The 22,118-nt window shown below is 40.0% G+C and overlaps 1 protein-coding gene across 7 annotated transcripts in view; it reads right to left on the minus strand.

The window, feature by feature from the left end:
• The window catches only part of LOC123949959 (intraflagellar transport associated protein), a 109,721-nt gene that overhangs the window by 72,330 nt on the left and 15,273 nt on the right, over positions 1-22,118 (minus strand). For all 7 annotated transcript variants that reach the window (XR_006820103.1, XM_046017723.1, XM_046017725.1 and 4 more), the window contains one exon: positions 19,637-19,792. Coding sequence is in view for 6 of the 7 variants with exons in the window: in XM_046017723.1 (XP_045873679.1) it covers positions 19,637-19,769 (133 nt within the window). In the remaining variant the exon portion in view is untranslated. The remainder of the gene's footprint in view (positions 1-19,636; positions 19,793-22,118) is intronic.

Below are 22,118 nucleotides of genomic sequence, written 5' to 3' on the forward strand. Positions count from 1 at the left end.
TCATGCCTCTTTATTTTCTTACTTTCCTACCATGACCAAAAAAATAAACTTATCTGTAGAGGTGAAAAGCATTTTATCTAACCAAGTCTCTTCTAATCTTTAATCTAGGGAGAATACCTACAAGCATCTCCTTCCTTCTTAAAAAGTTGTACCTAGAAATACTAAGAAAAGAATGCGTATACTACATAATATTTCACATTTACATTTCTTTATATTGTAGACACAAGATTCCTTTAACATTCAACTTTGATGTCCCTCTTTTAAATCCTAGTTATCTAATCATAAAATTTTATACCTCAATAAGTTTTAAAAGTACCTTCATGTATAAAATATACAGCAAAAAAGGTACCAAAGGCACCAAAATTACTAGAGGAACATTTCCTAGAAGTACAGGTAACAACATACCTCCATGCCCATGTGGTCTCCCAACACTGTTGCCTGTGCATTTGCCAATGGCAAAATACTCATAAAGAACGTAGTTCTTCCAGCAATAACACAAGTAGCCAGATTTTTGTGATGGAATAACTCTGGCCTGTTCACGCATGCTCTACAATCCTTCAGACTTGGGACAAAATATTCACTAATCCAAAGCCCACCCTAAAATTCTGTAAGCAATTTTGCTACCAGAGATTAGCAAGATCACAGTAAAATTATTCCTATAACCCATCATTCTTTGTTTACTGTCGAAGTTCCTTTTTAAATAATATAAAATAGTGACATTAAACAACAACAACAAAATTATGGTTAAAGTAAAATAATAGTTCTTACCCCCTGGGCAGGGCATGTAGATGATTTTATGAAAGCTGTGGACCTTATTCCTAGGAAAATGCAGTACATACAAAAGCAGAAAATTTTATGGAACACTCACATTTCCCCCTACCTCTCCTTGATCTCATTCAGAGCATATTTCTGAAAGTGGGTCTAGAAGTCAAGGCTCCTGGTCCATCATACATTAGCACAGCTGAACCAAAATGTGGGGACTGATTCCCCAAGAATCCACATTTTTTTTAAAGATTTTATTTATTTGACAGAGAGAGATCACAAGTAGTCAGAGAGGCAGGCAGAGAGAGTGAGAGGGAAGCAGGCTCCATGCTGAGCAGAGAGCCCGATGCGGGACTCGATCCCAGAACCCTGAGCCGAAGGCAGTGGCTTAAACCACTGAGCCACCCAGGCGCCCCAAGAATCCACATTTTAATAGACTTATTAAATGATACTTAAGGTAAGACTCCACAGTAAAGGTTCCTCAGAGTAGAATGCAAAAATTGAGAATTAAAAAGAGAGGGAGGTACAGGCTTCTCCTTATAGAATGAAGAAGTCACGGGGATGAAAGGGACAGCACAGGGAGTAGAGCAAATGGGATTTTCATAGTGTCGTATGGTGACGGATGGTAGCTACACATGTGGTGAGCACACTACAATGCACAGAGTTGCTGAATCACTATGTTGTACAACTGAAACTATGTAACATTGTGTGTCGATTATACTTCAATTTTTTTAAAAAAAGATGTAGTACCTGATATCTTTGTCAAAGATAAACACCTTTGGATAGGCGGAGTTAAGATGGCGGAGAAGTAGCAGCCTGAGACTACATCAGGTAACAGGAGATCAGCTCGATAGCTTATCTAAACATTGCAAACACCTACAAATCCAACGGGAGAGCGAAGAGAAGAAGAACAGCAACTCTAGAAACAGAAAATCAACCACTTTCTAAAAGGTAGGACTGGCGGAGAAGTGAATCTAAAACGACGGGAAGATAGACCGCGGGGGGAGGGGCCGGCTCCCAGCAAGCGGCGGAGCAACGGAGCACAAAATCAGGACTTTTAAAAGTCTGTTCCACTGAGGGACATTGCTCCAGAGGCTAAACCGGGGTGAAGCCCACGCGGGGCCAGCGGGGCCCCAGGCCCCGCAGGGTCACAGAAGGATCGGGGGTGTCGGAGTGTCGGAGAGCTCGCAGGTATTAGAACGGAGAAGCCGGCTGCAGAGACAGAGCCGAGGACTGAACTCTCAGCTCGGGGTTACCTTGAACTGGTCGCGGGCTGGGTGAGCTCGGAGCGCGGCTAGAGGCTGGGGATACGGGAGTGATTGGGTGCTGTCCTCTGGGGGCGCACTGAGGAGTGAGGCCCCAGGCTCTCGGCTCCTCCGGGCCGGAGACTGGGAGGCCGCCATTTTCATTCCCGTCCTCCAGAACTCTACGGAAAGCGTTCAGGGAACAGAAGCTCCCAAAAGCGAACCCGAGCCGATTACTTAGTCCGGCCGCCGGTAAGGGCGGTGCAATCCCGCCTCGGGCAAAGACACTTGAGAGTCACTACAACAGGCCCCTCCCCCAGAAGATCAACAAAATATCCAGCCAGGGCGAAGTTCATCTATCAAGGAGAAAGCAGATTCAATTCCTAAGACAGCAGAGCAATTCCAGAGGAGGAGAAAGCAAAGCACGGAACTCATGGCTTTCTCCCCATGATTCTTTAGTCTTGCGGCTACTTCAATTTTTTTTTCTTTTTTCAATTTTTTTTTCTTTTTTCAATTTTTTTTCTTTTTTCTTCTTCTGCTAAATTTTTTAAAACTTTTACCCTTTTCTTTTTTAACGCTTTTTGACTAGTTCATCTAAATATATATATTTTTTCTTTCTTTTTTATATTTTTTTATTTGTTTTATTTAAAAAAAAAATTTTTTTTTTCAGAACCTGTTTTTATCCCCTTTCTCCCCCCCACAATTTGGGGTCTCTTCTGATTTGGTTACAGCGCATTTTTCCGGGGTCTTTGCCACCCTTTTAGTAGTTTATTTGCTCCTTCATACCCTCTTATCTGGACAAAATGACAAGGCGGAAAAAATCACCACAAACAAAAGAACAAGACACAGTACCGAAGGCTAGAGACCTAATCAACACAGACATTGGTAATATGTCAGATCAAGAGTTCAGAATGACGATTCTGAACATTCTAGCCAGGCTCGAAAAAGGCATGGAAGATATTAGAGAAACCCTCTCTGGAGATATTAAAGCCCTTTCTGGAGAAATTAAAGAACTAAAATCTAACCAAGTTGAAATCAAAAAAGCTATTAATGAGGTGCAATCAAAAATGGAGGCTCTCACTGCTAGGATAAATGAGGCAGAAGAAAGAATTAGTGATATAGAAGACCACATGACAGAGAATAAAGAAGCCGAGCAAAAGAGGGACAAACAGCTACTGGACCATGAGGGAAGAATTCGAGAGATAAGTGACACCATAAGACGAAACAACATTAGAATAATTGGGATTTCAGAAGAAGAAGAAACAGAGAGGGGAGCAGAAGGTCTATTGGAGAGAATCATTGGAGAGAATTTCCCTAATATGGCAAAGGGAACAAGCATTAAAATCCAGGAGATGCAGAGAACCCCCCTCAAAGTCAACAAGAATAGGTCCACACCCCGTCACCTAATAGTAAAATTGACAAGTCTTAGTGACAAAGAGAAAATCCTGAAAGCAGCCCGAGAAAAGAAGTCTGTAACATACAATGGTAAAAATATTAGATTGGCGGCAGACTTATCCACAGAGACCTGGCAGGCCAGAAAGAGCTGGCATGATATATTCAGAGCACTAAACGAGAAAAACATGCAGCCAAGAATACTCTATCCAGCTAGGCTATCATTGAAAATAGAAGGAGAGATCAAAAGCTTCCAGGACAAACAAAAACTGAAAGAATTTGCAAACACCAAACCAGCTCTACAGGAAATATTGAAAGGGGTCCTCTAAGCAAAGAGAGAGCCTAAAAGTAGTAGATCAGAAAGGTACAGAGACAATATACAGTAACAGTCACCTTACAGGCTAATAATGGCACTAAATTCATATCTCTCAATAGTTACCCTGAATGTTAATGGGCTAAATGCCCCAATCAAAAGACACAGGGTATCAGAATGGATAAAAAAACAAAACCCATCAGTATGTTGCCTACAAGAAACTCATTTTAGACGCGAAGACACCTCCAGATTTAAAGTGAGGGGGTGGAAAACAATTTACCATGCTAATGGGCATCAGAAGAAAGCTGGGGTGGCAATCCTTATATCAGATCAATTAGATTTTAAGCCAAAGACTATAATAAGAGATGAGGAAGGACACTATATCCTACTCAAAGGGTCTGTCCAACAAGAAGATCTAACAATTTTAACTATCTATGCCCCTAACGTGGGAGCAGCCAACTATATCAACCAATTAATAAGAAAATCAAAGAAACACATCAATAATAATACAATAATAGTAGGGGACTTTAACACTCCCCTCACTGAAATGGACAGATCATCCAAGCAAAAGATCAACAAGGAAATAAAGGCCTTAAATGACACACTGGACCAGATGGACATCACAGATATATTCAGAACATTTCATCCCAAAGCAACAGAATACACATTCTTCTCTAGTGCACATGGAACCTTCTCCAGAATAGATCACATCCTGGGTCACAAATCAGGTCTCAACTGGTATCAAAAGATTAGGATTATTCCCTGCATATTTTCAGACCACAACGCTCTGAAGCTAGAACTCAATCACAAGAGGAAAGCTGGAAAGAACCCAAATACATGGAGACTAAACAGCATCCTTCTAAAGAATGAATGGGTTAACCAGGAAATTAAAGAAGAATTGAAAAAATTCATGGAAACAAATGATAATGAAAACACAACAGTTCAAAATCTGTGGGACACAGCAAAGGCAGTCCTGAGAGGAAAATATATAGCGGTACAAGCCTTTCTCAAGAAACAAGAAAGGTCCCAAGTACACAACCTAACCCTACGCGTAAAGGAGCTGGAGAAAGAACAAGAAAGAAACCCTAAACCCAGCAGGAGAAGAGAAATCATAAAGATCAGAGCAGAAATCAATGAAATAGAAACCAAAAAAACAATAGAAAAAAATCAATGAAACTAGGAGCTGGTTCTTTGAAAGAATCAATAAGATTGATAAACCCCTGGCCAGACTCATCAAAAAGAAAAGAGAAAGGACCCAAATCAATAAAATCATGAATGAAAGAGGAGAGATCACAACTAACACCAAAGAAATACAGACAATTATAAGAACATACTATGAGCAACTCTACGCCAACAAATTGGACAATCTGGAAGAAATGGATGCATTCCTAGAGACATAGAAACTACCACAACTGAACCAGGAAGAAATAGAAAACCTGAACAGGCCCATAACCAGTAAGGAGATTGAAACAGTCATCAAAAATCTCCAAACAAACAAAAGCCCAGGGCCAGACGGCTTCCCAGGGGAATTCTACCAAACATTTAAAGAAGAACTCATTCCTATTCTCCTGAAACTGTTCCAAAAAATAGAAATGGAAGGAAAACTTCCAAACTCATTTTATGAGGCCAGCATCACCTTGATCCCAAAACCAGACAAGGATCCCACCAAAAAAGAGAACTACAGACCAATATCCTTGATGAACACAGACGCAAAAATTCTCGCCAAAATACTAGCCAATAGGATTCAACAGTACATTAAAAGGATTATTCACCACGATCAAGTGGGATTTATTCCAGGGCTGCAGGGTTGGTTCAACATCCGCAAATCAATCAATGTGATAGAACACGTTAATAAAAGAAAGAACAAGAACCATATGATACTCTCAATAGATGCTGAAAAAGCATTTGACAAAGTACAGCATCCCTTCCTGATCAAAACTCTTCAAAGTGTAGGGATAGAGGGCACATACCTCAATATTATCAAAGCCATCTATGAAAAACCCACCGCAAATATCATTCTCAATGGAGAAAAACTGAAAGCTTTTCCGTTAAGGTCAGGAACACGGCAGGGATGTCCATTATCACCACTGCTATTCAACATAGTATTAGAAGTCCTAGCCTCAGCAATCAGACAACAAAAAGAAATTAAAGGCATCCAAATTGGTAAAGAAGAAGTCAAACTATCACTCTTCGCAGATGATATGATACTATATGTGGAAAACCCAAAAGACTCCACTCCAAAACTGCTAGAACTTGTCCAGGAATTCAGTAAAGTGTCAGGATATAAAATCAATGCACAGAAATCAGTTGCATTTCTGTACACCAACAACAAGACTGAAGAAAGAGAAATTAAGGAGTCAATCCCATTTACAATTGTACCCAAAACTATAAGATACCTAGGAATAAACCTAACCAAAGAGACTAAGAATCTATACACAGAAAATTATAAAGTACTCATGAAAGAAATTGAGGAAGACACAAAAAAATGGAAAAATGTTCCATGCTCCTGGATTGGAAGAATAAATATTGTGAAAATGTCTATGCTACCTAAAGCAATCTACACATTTAATGCAATCCCTATCAAAATACCATCCATTTTTTTCAAAGAAATGGAACAAATAATCCTAAAATTTATATGGAACCAGAAAAGACCTCGAATAGCCAAAGGAATATTGAAGAACAAAGCCAAAGTTGGTGGCATCACAATTCCGGACTTCAAGCTCTATTACAAAGCTGTCATCATCAAGACAGCATGGTACTGGCACAAAAACAGACACATAGATCAGTGGAACAGAATAGAGAGCCCAGAAATCGACCCTCAACTCTATGGTCAACTAATCTTCGACAAAGCAGGAAAGAATGTCCAATGGAAAAAAGACAGCCTCTTCAATAAATGGTGCTGGGAAAATTGGACAGCCACATGCAGAAAAATGAAATTGGACCACTTCCTTACACCACACACGAAAATAGATTCCAAATGGATGAAGGACCTCAATGTGAGAAAGGAATCCATCAAAATCCTTGAGGAGAATGCAGGCAGCAACCTCTTCGACCTCAGCCGTAGCAACATCTTCCTAGGAACAACGGCAAAGGCAAGGGAAGCAAGGGCAAAAATGAACTATTGGGATTTCATCAAGATCAAAAGCTTTTGCACAGCAAAGGAAACAGTTAACAAAACCAAAAGACAACTGACAGAATGGGAGAAGATATTTGCAAACGACATATCAGATAAAGGGCTAGTATCCAAAATTTATAAGGAACTTAGCAAACTCAACACCCAAAGAACAAACAATCCAACCAAGAAATGGGCAGAGGACATGAACAGACATTTCTGCAAAGAAGACATCCAGATGGCCAACAGACACATGAAAAAGTGCTCCACGTCACTCGGCATCAGGGAAATACAAATCAAAACCACAATGAGATATCACATCACACCAGTCAGAATGGCTAAAATTAACAAGTCAGGAAATGACAGATGCTGGAGAGGATGTGGAGAAAGGGGAACCCTCCTCCACTGTTGGTGGGAATGCAAGCTGGTGCAACCACTCTGGAAAACAACATGGAGGTTCCTCAAAATGTTGAAAATAGAACTACCCTATGACCCAGCAATTGCACTACTGGGTATTTACCCTAAAGATACAAACATAGTGATCCGAAGGGGCACGTGTACCCGAATGTTTATAGCAGCAATGTCTACAATAGCCAGACTATGGAAAGAACCTAGATGTCCATCAACAGATGAATGGATAAAGAAGATGTGGTATATATACACAATGGAATACTATGCAGCCATCAAAAGAAATGAAATCTTGCCATTGGCGACGACGTGGATGGAACTAGAGCGTATCATGCTTAGTGAAATAAGTCAATCGGAGAAAGACAACTATCATATGATCTCCCTGATATGAGGACATGGAGAAGCAACATGGGGGGGTAGGGGGATAGGAGAAGAATAAATGAAACAAGATGGGATTGGGAGGGAGACAAACCATAAATGACTCTTAATCTCACAAAACAAACTGGGGGTTCCTGGGGGGAGGTGGGATTGGGAGAGGGGGAGCGGGCTATGGACATTGGGGAGGGGAGGCGAACCATAAGAGACTATGGACTCTGAAAAACAACCTGAGGGTTTTGAAGGGTCAGGGGTGGGAGGTTGGGGCAACCTGAGGGTTTTGAAGGGTCAAGGGTGGGAGGTTGGGGGAACAGGTGGTGGGTAATGGGGAGGGCACGTTTTGCATGGAGCACTGGGTGTTGTGCAAAAAGAATGAATACTGTTATGCTGAAAAAATAAATAAAATGGAAAAAAAAAAAAGATAAACACCTTTGCTTCAAGGTTCTGTGTAGACATACTATTTAGTCTATCCACCAGAGGCCAGTGTAGGATTATTCCCTGAACCGTGCAGTCTTCCACTATCCGAGAGACTCTATACATAGATACTACACAATATATACCATACAGAGTTCGTTTTGACTTCATCAAGGAACGGGGTGTGGACAGCTAACACTGCAAACAATACTTTTACCTCCTTTATACTGTAGATTCAAGATTTCTTTACTATTTAACCTTGATGTTTCTCTTTTAAATCATAAACAGTCCCCACAAATAAAATCACACTGGAGTACATCTTTTTAAAACCTACCAAGTACCTTCATGTATATTTCATCGGCTTCACCTTACAACCATAGGAGACATACCGAGCAGGCAGAATTACCCCTGATTTACAGATTCAGAGAGATTAAGTGGCAGGCCTGCAGTGTCAAAGAATTAATAAATGCCTGGACCAGGTCTTCTGAATCCTAAGCTCAAAGAGAACCCTTTTCATAACACCGGCCCTGCTCACAACAAAATGAGAAATAAAAAGGCAGTACACTAAACTCTTCATAAAACCAAATCCCATCAACCTAAAAAATCTTCCTTCACCCTGAGATCATGCCCTCCTTCTGCCTGCCTATACAATGATGCATCAACTTAAGATAACCTCTTTTATTCACACAGGTTGGAGAAAGTCGGCAAATGTGAGGTTTTTCTACTCTTTTACAAATAAATGCTTTTTGGGGGTTTTCAAACTGCACAAATTTGTAATAATCCAGGACCCATTCATTGGTATAAAGCATTGAGACAATGCAAGAACACACTTAAATTGTACATGTCTTTCACATTCCCTCTTTTTTTTTTCCAGTACACTTCAGGGTGTCCCTCCTTTAAAAAAAGGGGGGAGGGCTTGAAGTCAAAAAAGGAGAAAAAGCAGTCTGAAAAATCTACTGTTCTAATCCTTCTGATTGTTCTTTCTTAAACTCATATAGAGGGTTTATTCCCAATCTAAAACTGTGTCCCCCAGACCTAAGGCAATGTTCTGCATATTGTTTTATCAGCACTACGTAAAGAGTGGTTAGTATTAGCTTACCAACTGACCTCTAACTGTACAGTGTGCTTGACTGCTAGCGTGCCTTCACGCATCTCGAGCATTTGAAACACAGAGCACACAGAAATAAGTAAGAATGACATATCAGACTAGGGACTCTGCCTCATTCATCTTATATTCCCAGATTTTAGCTCAATGCCTAAAATACAGCAGGAACACAGTCAATACAGAAATGATTTCAACATTTGCAAGAAGAACTGCAATGACACTTTAATTGGGGACTAAGCCTAATACCCAGAAATTAGATGACTGGCTACAAGTCACACAAAGCATAATTGATGGAGGAGAGGAGGAAAATGTGGCACTTGACCCACAATCCCTTTTTTCTAATCAGCAAGCCATACACTATAAAACCTAAGGCAAAGTCAGGCTAAGCTCAAAAAACACATGAAAATGGTATGATTCTCTGTGTTAAAGAAGCAGTGGGCTTCAAGGAGAACGAGTTAACTGGTGCCACTTCAATCTATCTCATCTGGAGGGAATCCAAGTAGGAGGGGGAAGAAAAAAGACACAATCTCAAACTAGACAGACTGTGGTTTGATTGTCATACAAAGAAGATGTGAGTTTGACTGCGATAAAGTTTCCTGTTTGTATCCCTTTGGGTTTAGCTGACCATTTCAAAGAAAATATTATTGGTCTACGGCTGAGAGATTCCAGATTTGAAAGCCACACACATTTGAATACAGACCCATTCAACTGGATCAAAGAATACAGTCTTAGAACCACCTCAGTTTCAAGCTACATAATTTACTTTCTCTTCAAGCGTAACGGCACATTTAACAATGACTAATAAAAATAAAGTCTCAAGTTAAAGACCAATGCATACAAAACAACTGTGCACTCACTCAATATTGTTTTCATCAGCCACTTAAAGGCTGATTGTGACCATCTTTAAAGTTTCTTTGGCCACTAGCAGTTTTCTGCTTGTATTTTGTAGAAGTTCAAGATTCCATTTGCCTGGGACACCTGGGTGGCTCAGTCGGTTAAGCAGCTGCCTTCAGCTCAGGTCATGATCCCAGGATCCTGGGATTGAGTCCCGTATCAGGCTCCTTGCTCCGTGGGGATCCTGCTTCTCCCTCTGCCTCTGCCTGCCACTCCGCCTGCCTGTGCTCTCTCTCTCACTCTAACAAATAAATAAATAAAATCTTTTAAAAAAAAGATTCCATTTGTCTAAGAAAATTCACCTCTCTCATTTATATCCACACACGAAATATATATAATATATACATGTTGAAAACATATATAGAGAATCAAAAAAATTTTTCTTTATTTGTAGGCCAAGCAACTTAAAAAGCTCATAATATTTTATTTCACTGAGAAACAAATTTATTGCAACAAAATACTATGTGTTAAAAAACGCTGCCAAAAATAAATTTAATGCTTATAATTCAAAATGTTGTAAATACTTAAACACATTTTCTCTCCTTTATGCAATTACACCTGAACTACAGCAGGCACAGAAAACAAATGATTATCTATGGGCCAAATATTCATGGGTAGAATATGAATTGTAACAACCACAGCTGAACATTTACGCTAATATATCTAAAACAAAATAGCTTAATCAGCTCAAAATGCATCATAATTTGAGGGGGGAAATTTCCTTCTACCACGAACCAGTGGTTTTCTCTGTTTCCTAATTTGTCAATTTGTTCCCTAAATGTACTGATTTAGTGATGACAAAAGGAATAGAGAAAAAAATGTAAATTGCTTAATTACAGTTTACAGATGTTCCCCCAGAGAAAAAGAGTAGGGTAATGCTGCTGGGGCAGTTTCTTCCACTAGGCTTGGCTCTGCTAGCAATGATTTCACTTCGTTCAACACTTTTTCCTCCTTCAGCCTTCTAGGTGGTATTTGGTACTATATTTTGATAAAGAAGTCACATACATATGGCTACTGATATAAAACCAATATAAACCGTATTTCTGTTCAGGGTCCTTGCAGGGCTCCCTAACTCCAACTGTTTCTCCCCTCCTTTGCAAAATCACTTGCAGTGTCTGCTTCTTTGTGTGGGGGACTGCATTGCCAGAACTGTAGTCTCCAAACTAGTGGAGCCAAATTACTAGTTAAGAGCCTTATGAATGGGGGCACCTGGGTGGCTCAGTGGGTTAAAGCCTCTGCCTTTGGCTCAGGTCATGATCCCAGAGTCCTGGGATCAAGCCCAGCATGGGGCTCTCTGCTCTGCCCAGCATCGGGCTCTCTGCTCTGCAGGGAGCCTGCTTCCTCCTCTCTCTCTGCCTGCCTCTCTGCCTAGTTGTGATTTCTCTCTGTCAAATAAATAAAATATTAAAAAAAAAAAAAGAGCCATATCATATGTAAAAATTCCTGGACCCCTCACTGTAGAGCCTCCCATTTAATAAGCCCAGGATAGATAGTGTCTAAAAATCTTTGGTTTTTCTTTTCCTTTTTTCTTTTCTTTTTTTTTTTTTTTTTTTTGGAAATCTTTAGTCTTAAGTAAATTTGATTTATATCAATATAAAACCATGGTTTTTTTTTTCACTCTTTGTAGCAATACCAAAAAAAAAAGAGTAAATGAAAAGCTTCGACAGGGCTTCCTTATTCTCTGGCTTGGGATGCCAGACTAATGGGATTTTTTAATCACCTGGTTGCTTTCATTAGCAAATCCTCCTAGGATGCCTCTTACAACTTTCTCCTGAGGTTAACATCCCAGCGGCCTATGTCTTCAGTCGAAGGAAGGTGGCTGCTATTTGCTGGGCTGTTTCCACCGTGCGCTGTGCTGTTAAACTCACATTTCCAAACGTGCCTCCAAGCAGCCTTTTTTCCCCCCCCTCGGTGTGACTAACGGAAAATTTAAAAAAAACAAAACAAAACAAAAAAAACACTGCAAATGGCCTGTGAACTGAAAACACCACTCAATATTCAGTAGGGAATTAAAATGCCTGATAACAACCGCCCAGAAACTGGGGCGTGCGTGCCACCTGGAAGCAGAAAGCCAGGCCGTTCGCTCCAGCTTCCTCTAGCAGGCGATCTGCCAGTTGCAAGGGTATCAAAACAATGTTAAGCCCACTGGTCTCTGTCTAATACCGACTGAAAACAACCGCAAAAGGCTACACAGCAAGGATTATTTTTTGTTGTGGTGTTTTCTTTTACGAGTGAGAGAAAGCTGTTTTTATGCTCCACTGAAATTTCTTTCCTGCTCTGAGATTGGTAAGAGGGCCAGCTGCTTTCGCTATTTTTTTCTCTGTGGTATTTTTCTACAGCCTATCTTAAATGCATCCTTCAGACGGGGAAAAGACTCTCTGCACCCCTATGGAAGTTCAAAGATGTGTTTTTCTAACGTTCCAATTCAGAGCAGCTTTGGGGACCAAAATGATATGTCAGCTTCGGAAGTGTGTTGTTTTATGCACTGTCACCGCTTCCATTTTTAATTACATTTTCTAGAGGTTGTCAAGTAGACGTAGGGATATTCCTTTGCCTGAACTGACAACTCAAAACTTATCAGTCCAGAGGAGTGAAGCAAATCCCAGACCAGGATTCTAAGCTCTTGACAGAAGTGACGCCCAATAAAAAAAGAAACAAAAGCCTCCTGTAAACAAGAACCGTGGATCTTTGAACAGGTCCCTCTGCCTCCGTGGGCTCCGCCTCTCCCAGGCAGGACACTTGTGACTGCTCTTTGCCTCTTTCTTCTCCCTCGTCCTCTGTGACTCACTTGTTGCCAAGTGCCCCCAGGGTCTCATTAGCCTTCCCCGCTTTCCTTGTCCCCCTCTCCTGGTCCATATCCCTAAAGATGTATTTCTGTTCAGGATCCTTGCAGGGCTCCCTAACTCCAATGTTTCTCCCCTCCTTTGCAAAATCACTTGCAATGTCTGCTTCTCTGTGTGGGGGACTGCATTGCCAGAACTGTAGTCTCCAAACTAGTGGAGCCAAATCACTAGTTAAGAGCCTTACGAATGTAAAAATTCCTGGACCCCTCACTATAGAGTCTCACATTTAATAAGTCCAGGATAGTGTCTAGAAATCTTTAGTCTTTCTTTTTGTTCTATTTTTTTTTTTTTTTTTGGAAATCTTTAGTCTTATACAAGTTTGACATTGTAAAAGTCTTTTTGATACTCAGCCAACTTTAAGAACCACTGGTCTCAAGCAGTGCAGCCCAGTAGAAAGAGAACATAAGCCACAGGTGTGGTTTTAAATTTCCAAGCAACCACATTTTCAAAAGTTTTGAAAGTGAAGCTAATATTAATAACGTATTTTATTTAAGCCAATTTTCCAAAATATTGTCATTTCAAATGTAGTTAAAATAAAAATGTTATTGAGGTATTTTACATTCTGTTCTCATACTAAGACTTCAAACCCCTGTGCATATTTTGCATTTATAGCATATCTCAATTCAGATGTGAATTTCTCATCAGAAATACTTGATCTGTACTTGTAGTAGTCAGCCCCTCTTTCATGAGGAATTTGTTCCAAGACCTTCAATGGATGCCTGAAACTGCATATCGTACCAAACCCTACCTATACTGGTTTTTCCAGTACATATAGACCTATGATAAAGCTTGATTTATAAATTAGGTACAGTAAGAGATCAACAACAATAAAGTAGAATAATTACAACAACATACTATAATAGAAGTTATGTGAATGTGGTCTCTCTGAAATATCTTATTATACCATATCTACCCTTTTTCTTCTTGTGATGATGTGAGATGATAAAATGTCTATTGGAAGAGATGGAGTGATATGAGCGAGACAGCGACTGTGATGTAGCGTTGGGCTACTAGGACCTTCTGATGATAATTCAGAAGGAGGACCAGCTGCTTCCAAAGCCTGGTTGACCACAGGTAACTAAAACCATACAAAGTGAAACCACAGATGGGGGATGGGGAGGAACTACCGTGTATTTCACAAAATTTACATTTGAAAAAATTGATCCATACATCTAAGTTGTCCCAAACACATTTAAAAGTTTTCCAATAACTGAGCTGAGTAGCAATATTTTTTATTTAAGCTTCAACTAATTAAAATTGAGTGAAATTTAAAACTCAGTGAGCAGCACTAGCCACACTTCAAGGACTCAACTGCCTGCCACATGGGCTAGTGGTCTGTACTAGACAACGCGGACCTATTGATCACATCATACGGTAACTGTACCTTCCTGAAATTTGCAATGGTGACAGAGCATTGGCATAGCTCCTTATAGAACTAAATGTGAATAAGCAAAAAATATGGATTATACTCTCTTATGATTACGTAAGATTACTAAAATCTGAGAAAAATTGAAACCTATTTAGAGGTTTTGAAACCCTAAGAGTTTGGAACAATCAAAGACCAGACCATCACCAGTTTATAAAGCCACAGGCACTGGCCATTTGTCCTGAATGTTCTACCCCCAGGAGGAATTTAATTCTTATATTAACAAGTATGAAGGAAGAGGGAGGTTGAGTCAATGGGCTTTTTTTTCAAAGACACGTTGAAAGAATAATAAAACACTAAAATCACAAAGTATTGCAAGTGAAGCAAGAAGAGCATTAGAAGAACTAGAATGAAATCATACATCAAAATCAGAAACCAAATCTTTGATCTAGACATAGGAAAACAGGTTAGAGTCGATAAATACAGCAGTGCACAGAGAGCTGTTATGTGGTGATATAGAAACTGGTAGAATCACGGGGGAAGGGTCCTATGTGTTCTAAGATTAAAAGAAGAGAATGAAAAACAAAGAATTAGTTAACAGTTAATCATAAAATCACAGTAGATTCATTTCAATTTCCAAACTATTTTAAGTTAAACAGTTGGCAAAGTGGGTAACTTTAATGAAAATTAATCATGCAGCCTGAAGAACAAAAATCAGAACAATGACTGTGTGTGTGTGTGTGTGTGTGTCTGAGAGAGAGAGAGAGGCGTTGAGATCTGGATATAACTACTATAACCCTCCTCCCAAGGTTTCTACTATATGTAACAAATGGACTTGAAAAGATTGAATGTCCATTTCTAAGTCACTGGCTTCTTAAATATATAATTTCTGTGTGACCACAATATGAGTAGTAATTAACACTCTAAAAACTGGGAGCAGATGGCTCCCAAATCAGATCGTGCGGTAATCTTGGTGTGAAAGGAAGTTAGAAACAACTCTCACCCTGACTAAAACAAGGCTACATCCCCACCTCCACTATCTATGATTTAAGGAATATATATATTCGTAGTAAAACAAATGGAAACATGATCTAAAGGACAATCAACAAGGGAGGCATTTTTAACATCTTTCAGTTTGGCTCTTATCTGCCAAAACTTCCTGCATTCAATTTTACATATGTCTTAGGACCCAAGGCAATTTGGGGTTGAGCAGTTACTGCAGACTCACTATGGGCATCCTCTTCAATGGGTAGATTATACTGTCCTCCCCATCCAAGTTAGGGCTGTATGTCCCTCTTACGAGCTCTCACAGAACTCTGTATTTTCCTCCATTCTGGTACTTATCGTACACTCATGTAACTTTTTGTCTACTTATTCATCTTCCCTCCTAGACTATGAGCTGGAAAACATAACCTATATCTTACTTTTGGGTCCTCATCACCTAAAACAATACATAGACCATTAGGAGACACAGATTAATGAATGAATAAGTGAATAAATGCATTGACAGAAAATCAAATACATTTTCACATCTGTGTTTTTATAACTTAAGCAAATGGCAGAAATATGTCAGACAAGGAGGGAAAGCATGTTTTTCCTTTAGATGGATAGTTTAGAAAGGCCTGTAAATTAGGGATGCCTGGGTGGCTCAGTTGGTTACCCCTCTGCCTTCATTCAGCTCAGGTTATGATCCCAGAGTCCTGGGATTGAGCCCCTCATAGGGCCATTGCTCAGTGGGGAGCCTGCTTCTCCCTCTGCCTTTATCCCTTCTCCCTGCTTGTACGCTCTCTCTCTCTCTCTCTCTTTCTGACAAATAAATAAATTAAAAAAAAATTTTTTTAACCTGTAAATTAATCACATTCACAAAGAAACTGAGATGCCAAAGATTGAAACTTAGCCTCTTATCTTTACCCACAATAATATCAACAACATAATAACATCTTCACCAATAATGAATAAAACCAAATTCTGCACACTGATTTTCTAATACAAATCTCACGACTTGGTCTTACTCTCTTGAACTGATGACACTACTTGAGAATTCAATTATAACTGTTTGTTTAAAACAAAAAATTCATGTGTCTCTTTAAACATTTTGATAGAACATTGTATTTATTATCAAGTATGTACCATGATCTAAAAAAAAAAAAACAGAGTTGCTTTAAAACAAAACAAAACAAAAACCCTGCCAAACATGATCAACATCAACATACTGGAGCAAGGATTTTGCTACAATATTTACAGTTCCCAATGATTTTCCGACAGTCTGAAGCAATGATGTGAGTTTCTTTCAATCAGGCTATAGTTTAATTTTTTCCAGGGAAATATTTTTAATAGAATTACTGACCCCTTTGACACTCTTGGAAAGAAAATGAATCCTGTAAGCATTCTGGCATATAACTATTATACAAATAAATAGAATAGTCAGGGGAAATCGTAATAGACTTGAGAAACCAAACTCTAAAGAAATGTACATGAGTGTGTATGGTGATAACCACTTTCACAGGGAGAAGATTCTACACATTAGCAAAACCGAGCACATGAAGACAGACGAAGGGCTGGAAAGAAGGGGAAAAATCTGAAGAAACAGCTTTCCTGTCTTCCTTAAAACAGAACCACAATCACTTCCATCAATTCTGTGGGCTGTCACTCGATGCTCCAGCTGTCCCTAAGGGCTGTTTGGTTTTTCAGAAGGTACTTAAATGTTTCAGGGGGGACAAGGACGCTTACTGATTGAAGACACATTTTTGCACTCACGATTCTTTGTGCTTTAAGAAGAATTTTTTCAGGTCATTAGTTTATAATGTGAACTGGCGCCTAGGGATATTTTGAAAGGAGAAAAAAAAAAGAATGCGCTTGGAGATGCAGTTTATGTGACTTGCGTCATCATTTATTTCAGCTTGGTTTGGGGCCCAAAACTGAACTTGCAGTGAAGTCACCACATCTGCAACAGTTTCCTTCTCAGCATGCAATGACCTAACAGAAATCTGAGAACAGAATATACCCCTTAGCCTCAAAAAAAACCACTATAACCTCTTTAAAATATCCAAGTGCTTGCAAGAAGTTCTTACTTTTTCAGAGTATGAAAATAAAGTCAGCTTTACAACTAATTTCCAAAAATAATTTGGATTATCAAAATGCCACTGGCATTCAGAATGTATTAATCCTGCTAGTGTTACTTGTTTCCAGGACCCTACCCCAACCATTCACACTGCTCTGTTAGGTACAGAGAGCATGGAACAAAATCATTAGGCTCAGAGAAGGCAAACATCTTCCCAAACCCAAGGTCACAGACCAAAAGATGATTTGACCATTAATCAAGAGTAGTTGGATCCACATATCCTGCCAAAGGAGATCATTCACAACCCCAAAATAAACTAGATATCACCTAATTTTTCCATTAAGTGTAAACAAAAACACAGTCCGCAGTTTAAAATTGTAAACAAAACAAATATCGATATTCCAACAGATGAGGGAACAGAAGGCTGGCAGAGCACAAAGCAAAAGCTGACACCCTACTCCTCCCCCCACTCCTGGGTGGGACAAGTGGGACATTCTTGACGAATCTCCCAACTATATTAATGTTAATACCTTGTTAAGAAGGGAAAAAGGACCTTGAGGATGACAAGGCCTCATGGCCTCCAGTATCCTGTAGGTCCTCTTTAGCATATGAAAGTTCTTTTGAAACCTCCCTTTTTCCTTACCTCCCCCAACCCCATCATATATAACCTGTCGCCCCTCACAATCCCGGGGCAGCAGCTCTTTCTGCCCATGGGTCCTGTCCCCATGCTTTAATAAACCATCATTTTGCACCAAAGATGTCTGAAGAATTCTTTCTTGGTCATCCGCTCCAGACCCCACCCCACTGAGCCTCACCTACATTCTAAAACTTCATCACAACTATCCTGCAAAAGAAGCAAGGTAGAGGGACGCCTGGGTGGCTCAGTTGGCTGAGCATCTGCCTTCGGCTGGGGTGATGACCCCAGGGTCCTGGGATAGAGTCCTGCATCAGGCTTCTCGCTTGTCAGTCGGGAGAGCCTGCTTCTCCCTCTGCCTCTGCCTGCCACTCCCCCTGCTTGTGCTCTCTCTCTGACAAATAAATAAATAAAATCTTTTTTTAAAAAAAAAGAAGCAAGGTACAATCACTTTTCCTTTTCTTCATTGTAAATACCTTTCTTACACATTTGTTAAGGACACATGAGTCATGATTTAAAATCATGAAGTCAAGTATCCTGACAAATGTCACCACCTGGGGAGATTCTGAAACTCCCCGTTCTCAATCAGGTACACATTAGAATCCCCAGGGGAATTTTTACAAAGTACAGATTTCTGGCCCCAGTCAAGACTCAGAGGGTCCCCAGAATCACCGCGCTCTACAATATCCTCCGCTGAGTCCATAGTGCAGCAAAGGGGGGAAACCTACTGCCTCACAAATGTGTATCAATGACCCACAAAGGACCAGACTGATAGCAAGTCAGTAGCAGGCGGGCGGAAGCAAAACCCAGAACAAAGATCACAAACTCAAATGCCTACAGGTACACTTGGGTGAATGAAGCAGGCAAGGCATACGCACACCTTTTTACCACGTGTGAGAGCCAGAGACAAACAGGGAGCTCATACAGCAAGGGCTCCCGAACTCTAGCTGCTACTGCCATCAGGGAAAGAAGAGGTAACAGGTCTCCTCTTTTAATTGGAAATAAACAAAACAAGTCAATATTTTTATGTAAAATTTCCCAACTTTTAAATGTTAGCTCAATAGAAAAAAACACAAGACATAATGAAACAGGCAACATGGGCGTGGCCTTTAGGCTTTAATTTATCACTTCCGATCTAAAGGAATGTTTCCATTCTCCAGAAACCCTAGTATCATCATCATAACGATGATAGCACAATACCTAGCATTCATTAAGTATTTACATGCTTGCCACTGGGCTCAGAGTTTGACCTAAAATTACCTCAATTAACCTTCATCCTTTACGGTACTGTTTCCCCCCCCCCACCCCAAACCCCTCCCCCAAGGTCACATGCCCAGAAAGTGGCAACACCAGGATCCAAATGGATACAGTGTAATTCCATAGCCTATACTATGCTGTATGTCTTAAAAGTTTTAAATACACTTTAAAAACCCTCCACTCTTTACAGTTACATTTCTTCAAAAATAAAGGAATTATACACAAAACTATTTCTCAGGTCCCTTTTGATTTTCAAATGCAATGGCTCTGACTCCATAATACAACTCTTGGTTGTATAAAAATGTTGGTATTTATATACATCTGTCTCAAACACCTGATTAAAAGAAAGAAAGGAATGGACGCTTACTGCACAGTCTTTTTGAAAAGGCACCAAAGACATAAGATTATAATAAAATCTATCTCTATTGCTATAGAAAGTTTACTTCTCCATTTTACCTTTTGAAAGATGAGTAAAAGTACTCAGGAATTCTTCGTATGTTTGTTCATGGCAATTTACAAACTTATCCAAGACTTCTGCAATTAATTGATCTTCATCCATGATCTCCAATTCTGATATCTGGGCAGGCATTCCTTCTCACAAGGCCACTTTATCTAGGAGACAAAGAAAAATATGAGCTAGAGAGTTGTGCAGGACCAGCCTCCTTGAAAATGCTGTAGAAATCTGCAGAAATTCAGTCTTTCAAGGTGAGAGGGATTTCAAAGGGTATGTCAACCACGCATCCAATGACAATGATAATAGCTTATATTCATAAGCTACTTATTTAGCACTTAGTACATATGAAGGGCTGTTCTAAGCATGATAATTTTAACTTCGTAACAATCTGAGCTCAGGTCACAGAGCCAGTAGGTAGAAGTAATGGGTTCTAGAGCCAGATCCTTAGAACACATGCCCTTTTACGCACTTCACAATGTTTTTCATTCTATCTGTTACGTGACACTCTGCCCCCACCATGTACTATTGTACTGTTGCTGCCAAACAATTGACTTGTCTGTGCTTTAACACACCCAGAGACTAGGAACTCTGAACATTCCAAAGAAACCTTGGGACAGCTCTATTAAAGACCTCTTTTAAATCTCTCTCCCTGTACATTTCCCCAACTGGTCCCAGAGCCCCTCAGATCATACTGAATAATTTCAATCCTTCTTCTACAGGACAGCTTTCCAAATATTTGAACAAGCCTATGCTGTCCCTCCTCAATTTTATTTCACTCACTGAAATTTCTTTTTCAAAACCCGGCTCAGAATTCGGTTTCTCTCTGAAGGCTTTAGCCTTCCATCTCCCATCACCACAGAGAGCTGATCATAATTTCTCTGTGCTGCTTCTGGACTGCGACTTACACTGTATTAGAAATAGCTGTGTACATTTCTGTGTCCAATTAGACACAAAGCCCATGAAAGGCAGGGTCCCCACCTTTTCATTTTTGTACCTCAAATGTTAACAGCTTAGGATGGGGCGTACAGCTGGCAGCCAATTAATATGAAGCTAAAATTACTCATTTAAGCAGGTACGGTAGTCAAATACTGCTAGAAGCTGGCAAAGCTTTCAACTAAACTCGCCCAATTATTTCACCTGTGCCTAAAATGACATAGCTTCAAGTGTTTCCACCCTCCTGTTCAATCTACCTGGAAAAGATTTCATACTGTCTGCATCTCCCTTTAAAATATACCATTCTTGGGGCACCTGGGTGACTCAGTTGGTTAAGCAACTGCCTTTGGCTCAGGTCATGATCCCTGAGTCCCAGGCCCCGCATGGGACTCCCAGCTCCACGGGGAGTCTGCCTCTCCCTCTGACCTTCTCTCCTTCTCATGCTCTCTTACTCTCTCTCAAATAAATAAATAAAATTTTTTAAAAAAATAAATGCCATCCTGGAGCACTGGGTGTTGTGCAAAAACAATGAATACTGTTTTGCTGAAAAAAATAAATAAATTTTTAAAAATAAATAAATAAATAAATGCCATCCAAAGATGAAGCCAATATCCCAGACATGATCTGGATCCAGTGAAACCGGACTAACTCTCACATTCCAAACACTGTACTGTGTAGCTGACACGCACCCACATTGCCAAGAGCCTCCTCACACTGTCAGTTCGTTTAACACACTGCTAAATGCCTGTCAGTTGAGACACAATGCTTCCATCCTTGCAGTCTGAACTTAGTTTTTCCTTGTGATATTTCATCTTGTTAAATTCCATTCATTCTGTATGAAATATCATTCTTGCATAGCTTTGAGAAATTTACTATCTACAGAAAGCAGAAGAGTCATTACTGCCTACACAGTCAGTATAATTCGTGGGGGATAATAAAAAGGAGGGGGTTCTCCAACAGTGTACAGCAGGAGAAGAAAGGGCCAAGCTTCTTCTGTTTCTCTAAAACAAGAGCAAAACTTTGTTATTTGTTACTCATTTTATTTGGTATTTACCGAAAGTTCAGAAAGACACAAAAGTGTTCTCATAAGATGATGTCCAACCTCAACTGGGGGCAAGACCTGATTCGAATTAACATGAAAGTACTTACAGCTTTTATTTCTTCTACTCAGGGTGACTACTCATACATTTCTCTGAAGAAATATTAACGGGCTTGTTGTTGAGGTGCTTTCCCAGATCCCACTGTAGATTTTGTGTCATGTGTGGTATTATCCCTGATTACCTTTCTAAACTCCAAAAAATTCTGAATTCTGAAACACATCTGACCATAAGGGTTTTTAATAAGCAACTGTGACTCCACACACCCCTCACAGGATCGCTCTGAGGATCAAATGGGCACACACGGCCCTTCAGAACTGCCAGCCACCATGATCGTGATGGTAACAGATCAGACTTAGTATTATACTCTGTCCTTGACCTGCTTTGACTGTGACCCCTCTGCCTCTGAGGGCACTGATGTCAGCTAAAGATAAATAAGGTAAGCCCTCATGGT

This window comes from Meles meles, chromosome 8 (genome assembly GCF_922984935.1).
Source record: "Meles meles chromosome 8, mMelMel3.1 paternal haplotype, whole genome shotgun sequence".
Classification (NCBI taxonomy): domain Eukaryota; kingdom Metazoa; phylum Chordata; class Mammalia; order Carnivora; family Mustelidae; genus Meles; species Meles meles.